Source organism: Elgaria multicarinata, chromosome 16 (genome assembly GCF_023053635.1).
Source record: "Elgaria multicarinata webbii isolate HBS135686 ecotype San Diego chromosome 16, rElgMul1.1.pri, whole genome shotgun sequence".
Classification (NCBI taxonomy): Eukaryota; Metazoa; Chordata; class Lepidosauria; order Squamata; family Anguidae; genus Elgaria; species Elgaria multicarinata.
Window position 1 is genome coordinate 30,882,375 of NC_086186.1, and position 19,559 is coordinate 30,901,933.

The window sequence follows — 19,559 nt, forward strand, 5'->3', positions numbered from 1 at the left end:
GAGGCCTGACATTTATGAAAAATATGCAGAGGAGAGTTCCATGGGCATGTGCAGAGTGTACCTCCCCCCACATCTCCTAGCCATGGTGGAGTCCTGACTGAGGTCATCACTGCTTCTCCCACGTAAGACCTCTTCCTCTTCTTGCAGTCCTCAGGACGGTGTGCCCCCTCCCCCCATGGAGTGCCCGGGGGCCGATGCACCCAGAGCCCAGCACCTGCTGGCTTTCTGTGGAGTGGGCAGCCATTAAAAGAGCAAGCCAGCCTCGAGATGACCAGTGGCGTGAGGCGCTACTGAGGGGCAGCAATGCTCACCCTGCCGCTCCCCAGACCATGGGCAGCATGAGGCCCTTCCTGAGGCACGAAGGACTCCGGGGCATCTTCCTCCTCTAAAGCCTTATCTTGGTGGGCACACTGGGGGAGGGGGGGCTTTGGCCTCAGTGACGCAAATCTTTGCTCAGCCATGAATTCGTTGGGCGGTCTTTGTTGGCTACTGGCTTTCAGATCCCACTTCCCATCTGTGAGCTAGGAATGAGGGTGTCCTCTCTCAGAGTGCTTGTGGGGATCGAGAAGGCGACACTCTCAGAGGGATCTAAAACTGTATGAAATAATAGAAACACTCCTCTTGCTTGGGCACAAGATGGCTTGTTGTCTGTTTCCAGGTAACTCCCCCCCCCCACCCCGCGTCTCTCTTTCTACCCTTTTCTTTGGGTTCATAAAGATTTTGGCCTGCTCACTGGTGAAGCGCAGCAGCTCCCCGTCCGCAAAGAAGTTGAGGAGCTACGGAGTGATCTGGCACCAGGGGCCTGCCTTCACGTTGCCGCTGAACCCCGTGGTTTTGCTGCTGCAGGGTGGTGGCAAGTAATCCAGATGGCAGGAGGGAGCATGGGGCGTTCCGGCAGTCATGTGGGTGCTGGAGGACCCACCCACCCGCTCTCTTCCCGGCTTCCAGCAATCAATCAGCAGTTGCCATCCGCCCCTGCTGTGGTGACCTCACTCTGAAGAAAAAAGTTGGGGTAACTCGCCAACTTTTCTAATTCTCAGCTTCATGCATTTGCCCCGTGGTGGCAGTGAGTTGGTGGCTGCGTCATATAACTGACACAGTGCCAATTCGCAGCTGCCTTGGGGCTTTGAAGACGAATAGACAGCCCCCAAGTTGACTACAGGACTGGCTGGGCTTTTACATTCAACATCCGAACCAACAGAACATACATTTCAAGGGACTTTATGAAATTGGGGTTACAAAAGTATACAAAACTTCCTGGATGGGGGAGGATCTCACAATAGCGTGTGTGGAGGGTGTGTCGTGTGTTACATTCCCACCCTTCCCTCCTTCCAGGACCCCTGAGATAGTAACTGAAACAAGCAGAACAAGAGTAGCCCCTCCGCAGTGCAGTGCATCATGAGAGCCCAATGGAGAGGCAGGGCAGGGGGCATCTTGTCCCAGGCCCCAGCGCCCTGCGCCACACAGCATCCTAGGAACATGTGCAGACAAGGGAGAGGCTGCGAAGCATCACCAGGAGCTGGCCAGGGGGTGGGACAAGAACGAGGCCCAGGTGAGGTCGCTGAACCCTGCAGGGCCACTGGGGGAGAAGAGGTGCGGGAGACAGCGCCTGGGGAGGAGGTGTGCACCAAGACACGCCCTCCCTCCCTCTCTCCCTTCGCAGTGCCCCTCTCCCTCCCCACGACAGGACGGTCCACTCTACAGGGTCTCCGCCTTAAACCACTCCAGCACGGGCGCCTTGTTCTCTGCCACCCAATTGATGTTGGCCTTGGTCTTCTCCAGTGCTTGCTCAAGGGCCCGGGTGCCGGAGCCAAATCCCACGTCGGCATTGTCCGCCTTGAACTGCTGCAGCTGCCAGAAGGGACAGAAAGAAAGCGAGCGGCGTCATCCACGTATTGCATTTCTACCCACATGTACACTGCTGCGCTGAGTAGAAGTTGCCCCTGGGGCCTCGGCCTGCCGGTCCGCAGCCCAGAAGGGAGCGGGAGGAAGGTGCCCGCTGCTGGGCTGGGTGGGGGCGGGCGGGGGGGGGGCGCTTCAGTTCCCAGCACTGGAGGCTACGAGTGGCTAAAATGGATACTGTTGTTTTTATGTTTTTGATGGTTTTAAGTTTTGTATACTTTTAAATGTTCACTGTTTTTAACTTTTGTGAACCGCCCAGAGAGCTTCGGCTATGGGGCAGTATATAAATGTAATAAATAATAATAATAAATAATACGAGTGAAACCAGTGGAGGCTGGGGGCTCCCGCTTCGTGGAGCCGTCAGAACCAGCCAGAACTTGAAAGGGGCTCTGCTGAACTTGATCCCCAAAATGGGTTCAGAATCGCACCACGGCCTCCGCTGAGTGAATTTGGGTTTCCACACTGTCTCACCCTTCCCCATGTGAACAATGCCGCCTCATTCCACTCATGTCAGTGGGTTTGCCGCAGCCAGAGGGGTGGGGAGGCGAAATTCCACTGAGCAGTAATTTCCCCACCTCGGATTAGTTTTATTTCGTGCGGTTGGCCAATGGCTTACAGGACTCCAGTCTCAACCCTCCACGCTCCAGCTACGGCTGAAGGCGCCAGGACAAAGCACCCTGCATAGGCAAGCAAGGAAAGGGGGCAGCCAGGCACAGAAGCCGCGTCCCCATGGCTCCTTTGCTCTCTGTTGGGGATAGGCAACGTGGTGCCCGTGGGCCCCGCCATGCTCATGGTCTCACCCCGGACGCTCACTAAGTGCCCTGATGATACCTGGTGGGGGAAGGGGGGCTGGGAGAGCTTTCAAGCACAGAGTTGGCCACTAGCCGCCCTGATTCCCATGAATGCCTCTGGACCCCACGTGGAACCAGCAGCATCTGTAGGAAAGAATGATGGTGGGCAGCTGGAGGCCAACGCTGTGCCTTGAAGGCGCACCTCGGTCCCATCCAGTCCAGTGCTGTGGACACTGCCTGGCAGCAATGATTCTGCAGGAGAGGTTCCAGCCCTGCCTGGAGGTACCAGGATTTGAACCTGGGACCTTCTGCATTATTATGGACTGGATGAGGTCTAATAAACTGAGACTCAATCCAGACAAGACGGAGGTACTGTTAGCGGGTGGTTCATCTGTCCGGCAAGGTGATGTTTGCCCTGTCCTGGACAGGGTTGCACTCTCCCTAAAGGATCGGGTCCGTAGTTTGGGGGTGCTCTTGGATCCAGAACTGTCACTTGAGGCACAGGTGAACTCAGTGGCAAAGAGCACCTTTTATCAGTTTAGGCTGATATACCAGCTGTGCCCTTATCTGGACAGAGATAGCCTAGCTACAGTTATCCATGCTCTGATAACCTCTCGCTTGGATTACTGTAATGCGTTATACGTGGGGCTGCCTTTGAAAATGGTCCAGAAACTTCAGCTGGTACAAAACAGGGCAGCCTGTTTACTAACAGGGACTGGCCAGCAAGACCACATTACGCCAGTCCTTTTACAACTTCATTGGCTGCCAGTCCAGGTCCGGGCCCAATTCAAAGTGCTGGTATTGACATTCAAAGCCCTAAACGGTTTGGGGCCAGGTTGTTTGAAGGATAACCTCCTCCCATATGTCCCTGCCCGGACCTTAAGGTCATCTACAGGGGCCCTTCTCCGTGAGCCCCTGCCAAAGGAAGTGAGGCAGGTGGCTACTAGGAGGAGGGCCTTCTCCGCTGTGGCACCCCAGCTGTGGAATAGGCTCCCTAAGGAGGTCCGCCTGGCACCTACACTGTACACTCCTTTCATCGCCAGCTGAAGACCTTTTTATTCTCTCAGTATTTTAACACTTAAATTTAACTTAAATTTAAATTTTATTCTTCTAATTCTGTATTTTAATCTTATATCAATTTCTGTTGCGTGGTTTTATCCTGGTTGTGCTTTCTATACTATATTTTATATTTGTGTTTTTAGACTGTTGGTTGTTTTTATAAATAAAACAATTTTATTTATAAAACTGAGCAGGAGGCTGCACTGGTGGCTTTCCAAGCAGGGCCTTTTGCCCCTCTGGCCTCCTGCTCAGCGTGGCTGGAGGCTGCTCTGCCCACCCAGCAACAGGCAGCGTCTCTCTCCCACCCCCGTTAACCGGGGCGCTCTGCCCGTGTTCTAGCAGGGTTTTAATTGAACAAATAAGGGCTTTGCTAAAATGGGGCTGACTAGGAAGGAGGCGGGTTTTAAAAAACCATTTCATTAGCGCTAGAATCCTCTTTCCTTCAAGTATTATTCTGCAAGTGCTTCTTAAAAAATATATTCAGAATTCAAAAGAAAGAAGATGCAAAGAGCAAGACCGCAAACAGACCAAAAAGAATTTGACTAACATGAAGCGAGAGAGGGAGGCGCTGCAGAGGCGGTTTCGTAGTTGGAGCAAGGAAACAGGCGACGTGAATTGGGCATCATGGGAGGCAGGAAAATGAGATGGTCAAAGTGCCCGTGGATGAAACTGGTGCCCACAGAGCGGCATCCAGACTTGGAGGAGGCGGGGGGGGGGCTTCACTTCAAAGAAGGTCAGTTGGGAAGGGAGGGGGGCAGGTGGGGACCTGGGAACAGAGCTAGTTTCAAGGACGCAACCCTGCCCTTCTGAAACAAGCGGGGGAAACAGGGTCCTGGAGGGGGTCTGCCTCCTTGCCCCACTGCCCCCCCCCCCCCCAAGCATCCCTCCAGCTGTGGGCCCTCCAAGGCAGCGGGCGTTCTTCCTCTTCGCTGAGACAGGGCATTGGGCTCCTTGCTTTTATGCGTGCAACGCTGGTCAGCAAGCCCTGGTTTTGCTCCTCCCGCACTACGTCATCCTTACCTGTTGGAGCTCATATTCAGAAGCGAATCTCTCCGTCACTGTCAGGATGAGCCCAGAGAAGGAGAAGGAGCCTCCGCCATACCTGGCCGAGGGGAGACAAGATCAGCACAGGCTGGAGGCCTCCTCCCCTCCCCACACGCCCCCTTCTCCAACCTGCCCCACTCACTGGGTGAAGAGAGTCTTCCAGTTGGCACGCACAAAATCCCACACCAGACTCTGCCCAATCACATTGCGGGCAATGCTGTTGATGGTGGACGTGGCATCCTGCCGGCGGATCTTGGTGGGGTCCAGTGTGTACTGAAGGTATCTATGGGGCAGAAGTGGAGCATGTCCAACCCATGCTGCTTTTCATCAGGGCCTGGATCCAAGGTCCAGATATGCCCATCTCATAGCTATGCTTGGATCGAACTTTCACAGAAGTCACAGGGCCGAGGCCTGGCCCTAAAATGTTTGGGGGCTGCTCCCTGTTCATCCCAAGCAGCGTAATATAATACTGTATTTCTTCGATTGTAAGACACACACTAATTTCAGTACCACCAACAGGAAAAAAAACCCTAAGACACACCCGCGATTCTAAAACGCACCCCATTTTTAGTGATGTTTATATGGGGGGGAAAGTGTGTCTTAGAATCGAAGAAATAGGGTAATAATAATAAAAATAATTATAATAATAATAATAATAATTTATTTATTTATTTGTTACTCGCCTCTCCCTCTGGATCGAGGCGGGGCACCACACAAATGCAAACATCATAAAATACATGTAACTAATTAAAACATTCAAAACTAATACATTATTAGAAGCAGCACATGATTAAAATGGCATCTCAAGCCCCGTGTATCCTCCCACCCACCCACGCAAAACGAAGGCTTAACAGGCACCTCTGGAGGATCCAGGGCTCTTGGCTGCAAGCCAGGGCCCCACGGAGCTTGTCAGCCTCAGATGCCACGGTGGTCCTCAGGAATATCTCCCAAGCAAAGTCCCAGGCCTCCACCCCACCTGTGCTGATGGCACTGCAGTAGATGACAGAGCGCAGGTTGGGGGGGATCCTGGAAGCAAAAAGAAGATGTGTATCAGGGGATACTTTTGGTGTGTTTGAATACAGGACAAATAGACATTTCAAAAACGACAGGCATCTCTTCAGTAACAAAACTTTAAAACTTGATTTTGTTCTGACTTTTAGACTGTTAGTTTTACTCTACCCTGTGCCTGTTTGGTGCATTCTCTTCCCCTCCTTATTGTTTTATCATAGTTTTATTAGAATGTAAGCCTACGCGGCAGGGTCTTGCTATTTTATTGTTTTACTCTGTACAGCACCATGTACACTGATGGCGCTATATAAATAAATAAATAATAATAATAATAATTTCAAAACCGTCATGCAAGTGGACGCAGCCAGAACAGAACTGAGGAATCAGCCTGCTCCGTGCGGAAGAGCCCCCAGGAAGGGCTGCTCTGTCCCCACACCACCACCACCACCACCACCACCACCACCACCGCCGCCCCGTCAGGCCGGAGCAGAGCAGGGCACAGCCAAGCACTTACGGGTTCACGCTGGGATTTGCCATCCACTGATTGAAAAACCCAGTGGCCAGGTCCTGGCACTCGGCAATGCCATACGAGCAGGCCGTATTGATGGCCAGAATCTCATTGTACCTGCGGAGGGAGGGAGGGGAATCCGGTTAGGGGGGCGGGGGCGGCCCTGCTCCTCCAGCCTCTGATGGCAGCTGCAACAGGTCAGCCTGTTTCCCTCCCTCTCCCCGCCACCTCCAGCACTGCCCCACTCCTTCTGGCGGTTCTCCCCACGTGTAGCTCATGGAAAAGCTGGGCCAGGGGCAGCTCCAGGTTCCTGGGGCGAGACACGCGTGCGCACACACGCACCCCATGGGCCTCCTCCTCAGGGGCCTTGCCACTCCTCGCCCTCTTTCGCCTCCCCGCTTGCTTGACAGGCAGAGAGCCAGGAGGCGCCGGCGGGAGCAGCCTGATGGGCCCCCGGCTTCTCAGCACCACCGCTTCTGGGCCACCGCGAGAGCAGGGGGGAGCGGCAGCAATGAGTCTGGGAGGCCCTGCTGGCTGTGGCCCTTCGGCAGGGGCCCAAACCGGCTACCCTTGACCCCAGCCCTAAGGAGGGCTTTGAGGGCCTTCCTACCCAAACTGGGCCAGTTGTGTGTCGTCGTCCCCCCCAAGCACACCCACACAGCTCCCACTTCCCCCTCCTTCCCCCTTTGTCCCACGAGACTCACTGATCCATCAGCCCTTCTGGGGTTTTGGTCCAGTTGTTGGTGAGGTTCTTAAAATAGCTGAACAGCGGGGTGACCTGCTTCTGGACGTAGGTCTGCAGAGGAAGGGGAAGCGGAGCTGGGTTCTGGCATCACTCCCCAAGAGGCAGGTTGAAGCGGGGTGCAGTCTTTAACCCCCTCCTCCCCCCCCAAACACACCATCTGCTGTCCCTGCCCTGCTTGGGGGGAGAAGGAGATGCTGGCTGGCCACAGCAGCCACCCCCAGCCCACCCCGGCAGACACAGCGGCCCCTTCCTTCCACGCCGGCCCTGCAGCGCAGAACTCACCTTCATGGGCCCATAGACTTCGCTGCGATCAAACATGATTTTGAAGTAGCCCAGGTTGCTGGTGGCGGCGGTCCACGGCAGGTAGTCTCTCTCCTTGGCCAGGTAGCGGGTGGTGTTCAGGGCCAGCACTGTGCTGATGTGCTTCGCTCTGAAAGGGGGGAGGGGGAGAGACCGCGCGGAGCGGAGGGTGCATGTGGGGCAGGCTGGGGGCAGAGCAGCAGCCCCGTGCCTTGGGCTTTCTGCCCAGGAGCCGGAGGGGGCTGGCGACGAGTCAGGGATCTGGGAGCCTTCAGCTACGGCGCTTCTCCCCCACCCCACCCCTTTCCCTGCTCCTTCCACAAGGGCCAGCTCGGCCACGGGGATCCCCGGCGCCACCCTGGGGAAACCACGCCGTGGACACGGCCGTCCTACGAGGTCCGCATCAGGCAGCTCAAGTCTCCTGGCAGTACCTCCACCCTCCACCAGAGAGCGCTTGGACGCAGGTTTGGCAGAGGCAAGAGCGAAAGCGAAACGATGGGTTGGAGGCAGGTGGGCTTGGGGGCGATCTGGGTGGGGGGAAACAAGCTCCTCACCTGGCCAGGTTAAAGGAGTCGTCAATCAGCTGAGCACGGTTTAGAACAGGGAGAGCCTGGAAAAAAGCAAGAGTCAAGCTGGCAGTGGGAGCGGGCGAGGACTGGAGGGGGCTGGAAGCTGCAGGGCTGGAGGGCCCCCGGGAGCCTCGGAGGAGGCCTTGGGAGCCTCGGAGGAGGCCCCTGGGAGCGTCAGAGGAGGCCCCCTGGCAGCGTCAGAGGATGTCTAGCCTGTTCCAATCAGCCCCATCTCAGGGGAGCCAGTCTAGCTTGGGAGCCCAGGCTCCCCCATTCCCCCCCCCATGAAGCTTTTGGAGAATCAGGGACGTTCCCCACTTATTCAAAGCAGTGGCACAGTCCGTGCTCAGAGGACTTGTGGTGACTCTGAAACACTCCCGAGAGAAGCCAGCAGCTGATACCAGGCATGTCCACGTTCTGCTCGGTCAAGAGATGCAGGGCTCGTGAAAGGGGGTCCTTCTGAGAAAGCTGCTTGGGGATGAGGGAGGGAGTTGGCGCCGCCACAGTGCAGCAGGGCATGTGAATCAGACCATAGCTGGCTAGAGGGTGGAAGGAGAGGATGGGCAGCCGGAGGCCTACCTGGTGGCTGATGTCCAGCTGCGCCATGAGCCGGTCCCAGTTCTCCTGGTCATAGTTCACCCGGAAATAGCCTGTGACATTGACGTTGAGTAGCAGCCAATTTGAAAAGTTAGCACCAGTTGAGAAGTTGGAATTTATGGCTGCAGAAAGAAAGAGGGAGGGTCTTACCGCCCTAGAGATGCTCTAAGGATGCTGCAACCCAGGGGTCAATGCCTCTCCCCCCTCCCACTTCTTCTAAGGGCCACAGCCCAATTCCTACACCATTGCAAAGTGTGGTTTCAGGTGAGACAGCCAAAAAGATGGACTGAAATCACCCAAAAGTGTTCCCAGTCAGATTAACATGAAGTAGAGATAGACCACTGCAGACAAATTGAAAGACAGTGACACACAACACACCAACCAATGAAGACTTGTTTACTGCAACAAACCATTGTTGGTTAGCGTGTTGTCTGAACCCAGACCATTCTTCGCAAGGTGAGTTGTTTTCCAAAACAACCCTCCCTGAGAACCTTCGGGCTGCAGTAGGGTCTGCAGTAGTTGTTTTACCCAGAATGGGTAAGCATGTCAGCCAAACCCAGGCATGCCAACCCATTGTGGGTAACGGTCATCAGGCTACGAGCCATATGGCAAGAGCAACAGAAACCCCTGCTGCTCTCGCCCAGTAGGGCCATGATGATCACCATTTGTGATCTGGCCAAGCTGCTGCCTGTGCCCTTGCCCCTTGGGTTGCAAAACAACCCACCCTGTATGGCTAGTCACCCATCATGGGCTAGCGTGTCATGTGAACAGGCCCACGTTTCCTGTTGGTGCCTGGGAGAGAGAGCCCATCACTCCTGCCTTGCTGCACCCGCCGGGGTGACCCTGCTCTCCTGGCCTGGGGCCAAGAGGATATCCAGCTGGGGCAGGGTGACGTCACGGAGCTGTCCTTGCACGAAACTCGCTGGGTGCCCTCAAGGAAGCTGCTACTTCACAGGGCTACTGCGACCAGGTATTTTGAAACTTGAAAAGTTATAATAGTAATATTATCATCCCAGTGACTTCTCGGGCAATACAAAGGTGTCAGGATGGTGTAAGTGAACGATACCTGTTTTGCTTCTGAGCCAGTACATCTGTGCCCCATTAACTGAACTCATCCAGGAGACAGGAACTATCCAGGTGTAGCTGCAGAAAAACTGACCGTCAGGTGGAGGCCGCTGTCTTCCCTTGTCCTCACTCTAGCAAAAGGTGTGCTAGTCTCTGAGGAAGGGACAGCTGGGGCCTGGAGGACACAGCTGCTCAACCAGGCACAGCAAGGGGCTGAGATGCTCCAGGGCAACTTCCTCAGCCCGCCCTTCAGGTCTCTGCAGCCTGGACTTTGGAACTTAGCCTAGGTCTGGTCTCTCTGTGAAGACTGTGGCTCAGGGCTCCCCACTTACTCAAATGTTGAGGGTCGCTCAACAGTAGTGTTCGGGTCCAGCAGGAAATGCTGCTGGGTGATATCCCCAGTAGAAGTATGTACAGTCAGCACAGGAAAGCCCATCTGCAAGATCCAGCGGTCCATGATGGTCTTGACATCATCAGGGAGCGTAAAGCTGCTGTCATTGTCTACCACCTGCCCAAGACAGGGAAGAAGCATTGAAGGGGCAAAGAGAGGTTGTTCAAGCCAGGTCCTCCGCAACAGCTCCAGAGTAGCCCTAACCCTTTGCTAAACTCTCCGTTGACACCAAGGTCTGCCCCTCGGGCTGACACCTCCAGGCCTACAGGGATGTTTTGCCCTATAGCTATTGATGGACTTTCTCAAACATCTTAGAAAGAACTTCCGGCTTCTCCTTCAAGACCTTGTATCTAGCCGAACACTTGGTAAAGAAACGGGCTCTGTAGATGGGGCTGGGGGCTGGGAATGCTGCGGGTGTCAGTTTATTTATTTTATTGCATTTGCATACCACCCCATAGCTGAAATTCTCTGGGCAGTTCACGTAAGATAAAAACACTTAAATATATATATATACAAAAATTAAAAACCACAAAAACATGCAATATACACATACATTTAAAACCACTATAACAAGTTTAAAAACAATGAGCCAAAAAGCAGACCCAGGCTCATTACATATTGCTAAATGCCTGGGAGAAGAGAAAAGCTTTGACCTGGCGCCAAGAAGATGACAAGGCGCCAGGCGGGCCTTGTCAGGGAGATTGTTCCACAGTTGGGGGGCCACCACAGAGAAGGCCCTCTCTCTTGTTGCCATCCACTGAGCTTCCCTTGGAGTAGGCATCCAGAGCAGGACCTTAGATGTTGAACGTAGTGTTCGGGTAGGTTCATGTTGGGAAAGGTGTGCTTAACTCCATTGCATCTAAAACTATGATGCACAAACCAAAGTCCGGCCAGGACACAGCAGCAGTGGAGGGAGACGTAAGCAAGGACTCTTCCTGCTCCTCCCCCCCTGCCCCCAAGGAAGACTTGGCTCCCCAGGTGAGAGAAGAGGTCCCCCATTCAGCCAGAAGCAGCATCCTCAACTGGCACTTTCAGTGGAGGGGAGGGGTGTGCCCCTGCAGGGGGGGGAGGGGAGGGAGTCAAAGGGCCTTCAGAACATACCATTTGCAGGTGATTCCAGAGGTCGGCGTAGATGGTGTTTCCATATGCGAAGGCGTGAAGGTACGACTGTGGACATATGAGATTCAGGTGAGTCAACCTTCTCAGGCTGGGTTCGGTTCTGAGTAGGCTGGTGCTTACAGTGAGTGCAGACATATCAGCCTGGGCCTGCGGGCTACAAAATGTCCAGACAGGAGGCAAGATGGGACAGAGACCTGACAGAAACCATTCTGTCTTATGGGAAGCCACTCCACGCCAACACAGGTATATCAACAAGTAGGCGTTACGGGACTTTGCTGTTCTCCTTTGTGGTGCTTGCAGCATGCAACATGCCATCCACAACATATTCCCTGTTATCTGTTTTATTGCAAATAAACTTGCCATATCCTGTCCAAGCCAGAGACAGGGAGCACTCAGTGCTGTCCTGCCCCCCCTTCCCTTCCTACTCTCCCCTCTTCACTCCCCCAAACACACCAGCTTTTGTGAGTATGCACGCAGGGGTTTCATACACTAACACACACCTTTTAAAAGTAGCTTTGGCTATTTGGTGATATAGAAATGGAATGAATGAATGATAAAATATTTTTTAAAAAAACCAGAATTCTAGAATTTCAAAATACTTCCCAGTGTGCCATTTTGAATCATGAGGCTCTCCCACCAAGGGCAATTTCTCAGATAGACCCACAGGTGACGTGGAATTGCTCCACTGTTAAGGAAAGTGAAGCCAGGTGTCATCCTGCTCCTCACATGTCCTGGCCTGTTCCTTCTCCCGAGGACGGCACCTGTGTTCACTGAAAGGTAGCTCATCAGGCACCACTCCTGGGGCTACTTTTGCTTTTCCAGAAAGAAAGTGCTCTAACTGCCTCTTCATCATACCAAGGACAGCAAGCAATAAGTCTTTGCGCCGTTTCATCATGAGAAACAAAAGATGTGGTTCCATTTCAATACATTCCAACATTCAAATTTATTCATGTAAAAGATGTATAAGCTGCCTTTGAGGGAAAACCCTCCCAAGCCAGCATCCAATATTCAAAACCACAAAACACATTAAAATAATGATGAAATAATAATAAAACCAAAACTGACAATCAAAAGCAGATAACGGCCTATACACAATGGCACCCTATGACGTCCTGACTCAGTTACAGGATAACGCAAACGGTATGTCCTGAAGGCCTGCAATGACGGGGCCCGGCGGACACCAATTGGCAAAGAGTTCCACAAGCAGGGAGCATCTGTCTTTCACGCCTGCCTGCCTCACTGCTTTGGCAAGCAGAGCCTCTGGCTTTGCTCTCAGAGTATGGACAGTTCGGTATAGATGAAAGCAGCCCTTCAATTAACTTGAACCGTTTACGGCTTTAAAGGCCAATACTTTCAGCTAGGCCCAGAAACACACTGGCAGCCAGTGCAGCTGGTACAATATAGGTGTCACATGATCTGGCTGCCTAGCACCGACCAGGACTCGAGCAGCCACATTTTATACCAGCAGATGTTTCAAAACCTCTTCAAAGGCAGCAGCCCCACATAGAGCCCCACATTGAAGTAACCTAACCTGCACATCACCAGAGCAGGTGTGGCCCTTCAGGTGTCTGGGCCCGACAACTCCCAGCATCCTTCATCCTTGTAAGTCTCAACAGCTGGAGGCTCCCAAATTGCCCACCCCTGTCCTCTCCTGAGTCACAGATGGCATGCCAAGCCACGCTGGTGCAAGCCCTCCTGGCCACTGCTGCCACCTGAGTGCCCCAGCTAGTGCTGAGACCAGGAGAAACCCCAAACTGCACACTTGGTCCTTCAGGAGGCCTGGGGTCAGTTGTAAGCCTCCATCTTGCCTGGATTACGTTTCAGCTTGTTCACTCTCAACTGTCCCCAAATAGCTTCCAAACCCTGGTTCAAGTGTTCCACAGTCTCCGTGGCATGTGGAGATGGAGGTAGAGCTGAGTGTCATCTGCATATTGATGACACCTCAGCCCAAACCTTTCAGATGACTTCACCCAGAGATTTCATGTAGAGGTTAAAGCACAGGGAACAAAATACAACCTTGCAGCACTGCATAAGCCAATGACCAGGGTGTAGAGCTATAGTCCCCCAGCACTGCCTTCTGTGACTGATCCTCTTAGGAAGCACTGAACCCCCCCCCATAAGTCTACACTTCCCAAGCCCAATCCAGATAGGTGGTCCAGAAGGATGCCATAGTCAACATCATCAAAAGTTCCTAAGAAGTCCAGGAGAACCAAGAGGGCTGCACTCCCCATATCCATTCCCTGGCGTATGTTGTCCACCAAGGGCTACCAAGTCTGTTTGTATCCTAAAACTGAAACCAGATTGATATGGATCAATCAGCATCATCCAATGCTGATGGGTATTGGGAAGCCAGCACATGCTCTAACATCTTCCCTAGGGAGGGACCATAGCTCAGTGGTAGAGCCTCTGTTTACATGCAGACAGTCCCAGGTTCAAACCCTGGTATCTCCTGTTAGAACTGGGAATGACTGCTGCCTGAAATCCTGGAGAGCCATGGCTGCCAGTCAGTGTCAACAATACTGGGCTAAATGGACCAAGGGACTGACTTAGTATATGGCAGCATCCTGTGCTCCTATGTCTCTTGCCCAAGACTGGAAGACTAGTCACTGAATACTAGTTGTCCCAAACCATCCATTCTAAAAGAAATTCTTACTAAAGGGCTAACTATTGGCCTCCTTCCAGACAGTGGAAAAGACACCTCTGAGATCCTTATCTCCAACTCAGCTCCAGTAGATGAAAAGTATCCCGAACAGAAAAACTAGACTGTACCCTAGCTCTATTCATACCTGATTCTATCAAAGCTATGGTGCCTACGGTCGGCACAGATGCAAATGATTTTATCTGCAAAAAGCACAGCAAACTGGTCACGGAAGGCCTTCGAGGGTTCCAGCTCTTGCACACCGGAGCCTACGCCAAGAAGGCCCTTCACCACCCAAAAAGGCTCCACCAGCTGACATTGAGCAAATGCAACGATGGCCAAGAAGTAAGATCTCTCTTCGCTGCTATCGTCACCAACACCAGAGAATGATTGAAGATGGGTTCTTACCTGCGTTCAGTTGAATTCATTACTGGTTCCCCACCATTTGTGTTCCACTCATCGACCGTGCCATTTCATTGCCCTTAGCTCCTCAGAATACCAAGAAGCTGATATGGCTCTGTGACTGGGTCGAGGTCTTAGGGGGGCAATCGCGTCTGCAGCCTGGGTTAGCTTGTCATTCCAAGCAGAAACCAAGGCCTCAGCAGGACCTCTGGGTAAACCTGCAGGAAAATCCTCAAGAGCCCTCAGAAAACCATCCGGGTTCATCAGCCTCTGCCGCGTTTGTTCTTCCACCTCTGCAGAAGTTACAGGTAGTCCAAAGGTCCAACTATCTCTAGCTTAGGAAATTCCATTGTAAAATATTATTTTTTAAAAAAGAAAGGCATCAGCCACTTTGGTACATACACAAAGCATCCCTTTTACTCTAAACTGGAAAGATAGGAAGAGAGTTTGAGGCGAGATGCTGAGAAAAATTCAAAGGGTAAACTTGGAGTATTTTAAAATTCTGAAATTCTGGTTTAATCTTTGAAAAGGTGCACACACCATGCAGGAAGGGCACGCTCGGAATAACGGCCATGTTGGGAGGGATCACTGCAGAGGTCAAAGCCATGCACCCCCAAAACCTGTGGGAGCGATGTGCCAGGGAACATCCACCTATGTAGAGAAGCGCGCTCCGGATCCGGGGCTTTCTGGCTGGACAGACCTCCCCCCTTGCAAAGAAAGGCTCAACAGCAGCTAAGATACAGACTGGTGACCAAAGGGTGGCAAAGACATCTGGATGCCCCATGGAATGGCTGTAATGAATGGTGGCCAAAGGCCATTTGAAGATCTGTCTGGAAGCCACCCAAGAAGCTCACAGTCCGCCTTCTCTGTGCCTGAGCCCTGCAGCCGGCACAGGCAACACACACCAGGCCAACAGCAGTGCCGTGCCCTTGCTTTGCATCCGGATGAAGGGGACCCCCCTTGCTGTGCCGCTTTGCCTCCTCCTTGGATGTTTTTCAGGGTGGGGATTTGTGCAGAGCTGCTCTTTGGCTCCTCCATGCCCTGCCACCCAACCCAATGGCAAAGGATTTGGGGAAGCACCCAAAAAGAGGCCCTATCATGGTCCCCCATGTGCCAAGGCAGGCCTTACCGCTACCCCTCTCTTGAACCGCTCCTCAGTCAGGAATTCTGACAGCATGCGCAGCACTGATGCCCCCTGCAGAGAGAGAAGAAGGAGCATGAGGAACATCCATCCTCCCTACCCACCACCCTGCCCCACATGCTTCACACCCAAATCATTCCCAGAGAGATCCCCGGGAAAACTCTCACTGGGCAGGTTCCATGATCCCCTCCCCACCCCTTCACAGACTGGGAACTCTGCCAGTCATGGCACTGGCTGCCAACTGGTGGCCCCTGCAGATCCCAGGAGGTGGCTGAGGTTCTCAGGTGCATTCTCTCTGCAGGCCAGGTCACGCCATGCCTGAGCTTATTGCCAAGAGATGTTGGCCTGGCACCAACATTGTACTCTTTAGACACCAGGTTAATCTGCTTTTATTTGCACAGGCATTTGGGCTGTTCTTTTAACACTGTGGGGTGGGAAGGTTTGAGCCCTTGACGTGTTGTTTTTATCTCTCTTGTTCCTGGATAGATGTTGACTGTATTTTATTTTTTGATCTTTGTACATTGTTCTGGAACTTGCTTTTGTGGGAGAAGGGCGGTATAGAAACAGTCTAGATACATAAATCAAAGAAACAATCGCATACATAACATTCCCACGTTCTAGTGGAGGTGGAGCTGGAGCTGTGGCCGGCCGGCCTCCTTACCTTGCTGTAGGCAATGGAGTCAAACACTTCGCTGATTTGTGCTGGGGTGTTGATCTCATCTTCGGGGAAAGACAGTGGATGCGAGGAAGCCAGTGCGTCGATGGCCATCACACGGTACATCTCGGACGATACTATCAGGTCTTTCTGCAAATCAGTTTCTCAAAAGCTAAGGGCCTATCTAGTTTGCATCTAGCCCTCCCCACACCAAAGAACTTGGGGTGACAAAAAGGGCAGCAGTCCAATTTTATCCTCACAACAATCTTGCAAGACAGGTCATTAACCTGCTTGGGAGGCATGCCCATCCTGCTCTGGGAGCTCTTCCTGCACACATCAGAGCCTCCTCCCATGACAACAACCACAACCTTGCCATAATGTGAGAATGAGGCAGCATTTTTCCTAGGGGCCACCAAGAGAAAGCCCCTGCAGTGCTGTTTTTTGAAAGCCAGTTTCCTTCTCGGAAGCCATGAGACCTGCAGTTCTATGAGGAGACTAGAAGTATCTTCTCAGCACCTTCGGAGTGCTAATTTCCAGGGATCTTGTGCACAGCAAAAGCTGTGTCTGTTAGGTCACAGCTTGGGCCTGCCATGTGAATGGGCCTTGCGAAGCAGCCGGCTTCTCCTCTCCCTCACCCATGCCAGGGCTTCCTTTCCTTGGTGCTGTGGCATGGCATGCCCTGCTCAGACTCCCCGCTCTTGCTCAACAGCCCTCCACCCCTCCTGCAGTCACAAGGAGGACTCACAATGTTCCACTGGGGCTCAGCCGCATCAGCACCAAGGTATTCCACGTAGGATGCAAAGCCCTCGTTCAGCCACAGGTCATTCCACCAACGGAGGGTCACCAGGTTCCCAAACCACTGGGGAGAAACAGGTGGTTAGTGAGCTCAAACGCCCCGGAGCAACCCGTGGACGGGAGTGGAGCATGCCAGATCCATGCCATGTGTCCTGGGAGGGGAGGGGCCGCTCAGAAGACGGCCAAAGAGAATGGAGCGAGCCAGGTGGCCAGAAGCACCTTGGCATGGCCTCAGTTTCAGTGGAGGTGCAAGAGGCCCCTGCCGCACCACACTCGCAGCCTGCAGAGTACCTGGTGGGCCAGTTCGTGAGCGATGACGGTCAGCACCCGCTCCTTGTTGCCGATGGAAGAGAAGAGGGGGTCAAAGAGCAGCGAGTTCTCTCGGTACGTCACCAGCCCCCAGTTCTCCATGGCCCCAGCGTTAAAATCTGGGAGGGCAACCTGGTCTGGGGGAGAGAATTTTCCATTAGCAGGTTTCGAAAGCCACGGCTCTAAGTTGTTGCAATCAGTTCTGCAAGCAAGGCCAAGTGCACCTTAAACAGGTGGCCTCGGTGGCACGGAGTGCTTTCTACCAACTCCGGCTGGTGGCCCAGCTACGCCCCTATCTGGACAGGGATAACCTAGCTTCAGTTGTCCATGCTCTGGTAACTTCCAAATTAGATTATTGCAATGCCCTCTACATGGGGCAGCCTTTGAAGATGGTCCGGAAGCTGCAGCTTGTGCAAAATGCGGTGGCCAGATTGATAGCTGGAACAGGGAGGTTTGAGCATATAACACCGATTCTGGCCTGCTTGCATTGGCTGCCTATACGTTTCCGAGCCCAATTCAAGGTGCTGGTCTTAACCTATAAAGCCCTACATGGCTTGGGACCGCAATACCTGATGGAACGCCTCTCCCGACATGAACCTACCCATACACTGCGCTCAACATCTAAGGTCCTCCTCCGAGTGCCTACTCCGAGGGAAGCTCAGCGGATGGCAACAAGGGAGAGGGCCTTCTCAGTGGTGGCCCCCCGACTGTGGAACGATCTCCCCGATGAGGCTCGCCTGGCACCAACGTTGTTATCTTTTCGGCGCCAGGTCAAGACCTTTCTCTTCTCCCAGGCATTTTAACAGCATTTAACAATGTTAAGTTTGTTTTTAATGGACCCCAGAATTGTTGTTTTTAAATGGATACTGTTGTTTTTATACTGTTTTTATGTTTTTTAAATTTTTGTATACTTTTAATAATGTTTACTATTTTTAATTGTTGTAAACCGCCCAGAGAGCTTCGGCTGTGGGGCGGTATATAAATGTAATAAATATATATATATATATAACAAACAAACACACACACACCATGGAGCTTGTGAGCAGTATTGATGTGCAAGAGAGAGTGGAAGGGGCTGCTTAGAATGGCATCCGGATCCATGCCACCCTTGCCTTCAGCTACGGCGCGGGTGCACAAACTAGCTCCCTACCCACCCAATTTTGGTTCCGTACTCCTGAGCTTCAGGCGATTAACACTCGGTTCTAAACGTTGCCTGCAAAAGTGTCAAACTTAAAGACTGAGGAAGCAACTGGCTGGGTTCGGACGATCCCTGTGGCATCTTTCCCCTGCCCCGCATGTGCTGCTCACATGACGGCGTTTTCCCTAACTACCTGCCGTGAGCGCAGGGGTTATCATATTGTCTGAACACAGCGAGGTGTGTGGCGGGGGTGGCTTCAAATTGACCCCCAATCCCTACAACAAGCCACTTTATTTGCACTCATTAGTGGAGGAGTGGAGCAGGCCGCTGAGGTTGTGCCATAAAGGCCCACGGGATACACTTGAAAACTACCAACTCAATCACAGCTTTTAAAACTCAGCTAAAAACTTTTCTTTTCCCTATAGCTTTTAAATATTGAGTTTGTTCTGACTCTATACTGTTAGCCTCACCCTACCCGGTGCCTGTTTACACTTCCCTGTGCCTGTTTGCATTCTCTTTCCCTCCTTATTGTTTACTACAACTTTATTAGATTGTAAGCCTATGCGGCAGGGTCCTGCTATTTATTGTGTAATCTGTACGGCACCATGTACATTGATGGTGCTATATAAATAAATAAATAATAATAATAATAACATGCTGTGAGTGAGCAGGACGATGAAGGCGGAAGCCAGCCACAGAGCGCCTGACCAGGGTAGCGAGCAAACAAGCAACCCGCTGCAGCTTATTTTCACAGTGGCTTATTGTGCCCTGTGCTTCAGATGCCACAATCAACAAAAACGAGCCTTGCCCTGTGCCTTCTCTGGGATTCCCATCCTGCCCGAGGCCCCACCCCAAGTGTGAGTACGCCCAGCCTCACATCCGCCCCACTGCTGCCTCCCACCAACCTGCTTTGCTAAGAGGATACGACGTGTTGTAGTGTTCCTCAAAGAACCGGAGGATGGGCCCAGTGACGTTGAGGGCGTAATCACCATGGCCCTCTGCCATGGCTTTGGGACGGCCCCAAATCCGGATCTGCAAAGCAACAAGAGCAGCTCAAGGAAGGTTCGGCAGGCGCCACACTCCAGGCCTGGCAGCGAAGCCTGCCGGGGAGGAGGAGTCTCCAAAGGGACCAAGTGGGAGGCCTTTGTGTTCCAGCCCCCCAGCCAGCCCATGGAGTGCCCTGTTCCGTTCCCGTTCCTACCAATGTGCTCGTGTTCTGGTGGTCTTGCACAGGCGTGAACTGACTGACAATGAAAGCAAGCAAGTAGGTGGACATCTTGACGGTGGGATAAAACACTGTCCTGTTCCAAGACTTTCCATCCTCCAGTATCATCTGCTGAGTGCCTGAAGGGGGGGTGCAATGAAGAGAGGACGGGTCTGCTG

At 52.8% G+C, this 19,559-nt stretch overlaps 1 protein-coding gene across 3 annotated transcripts in view; it reads right to left on the minus strand.

Annotated features, from left to right (window-relative positions):
- Positions 1–1,205: 1,205 nt before the first annotated feature.
- The window catches only part of ANPEP (alanyl aminopeptidase, membrane), a 37,497-nt gene continuing 19,143 nt past the window's right edge, over positions 1,206–19,559 (minus strand). For all 3 annotated transcript variants that reach the window (XM_063142752.1, XM_063142754.1, XM_063142753.1), the window contains exons 4-21: positions 19,378–19,520; positions 19,082–19,208; positions 17,021–17,175; positions 16,680–16,793; positions 15,941–16,084; positions 15,268–15,333; positions 11,081–11,146; positions 9,921–10,096; positions 9,590–9,666; positions 8,506–8,645; positions 7,912–7,967; positions 7,340–7,487; positions 7,017–7,108; positions 6,319–6,429; positions 5,655–5,822; positions 4,939–5,079; positions 4,773–4,854; positions 1,206–1,851 (exon numbers count right to left, since the gene is read on the minus strand). In XM_063142752.1, the coding sequence (XP_062998822.1) occupies positions 1,699–1,851; positions 4,773–4,854; positions 4,939–5,079; positions 5,655–5,822; positions 6,319–6,429; positions 7,017–7,108; positions 7,340–7,487; positions 7,912–7,967; positions 8,506–8,645; positions 9,590–9,666; positions 9,921–10,096; positions 11,081–11,146; positions 15,268–15,333; positions 15,941–16,084; positions 16,680–16,793; positions 17,021–17,175; positions 19,082–19,208; positions 19,378–19,520 (2,159 nt within the window). In that variant the 3' untranslated portion in view covers positions 1,206–1,698. The remainder of the gene's footprint in view (positions 1,852–4,772; positions 4,855–4,938; positions 5,080–5,654; positions 5,823–6,318; positions 6,430–7,016; positions 7,109–7,339; positions 7,488–7,911; positions 7,968–8,505; positions 8,646–9,589; positions 9,667–9,920; positions 10,097–11,080; positions 11,147–15,267; positions 15,334–15,940; positions 16,085–16,679; positions 16,794–17,020; positions 17,176–19,081; positions 19,209–19,377; positions 19,521–19,559) is intronic.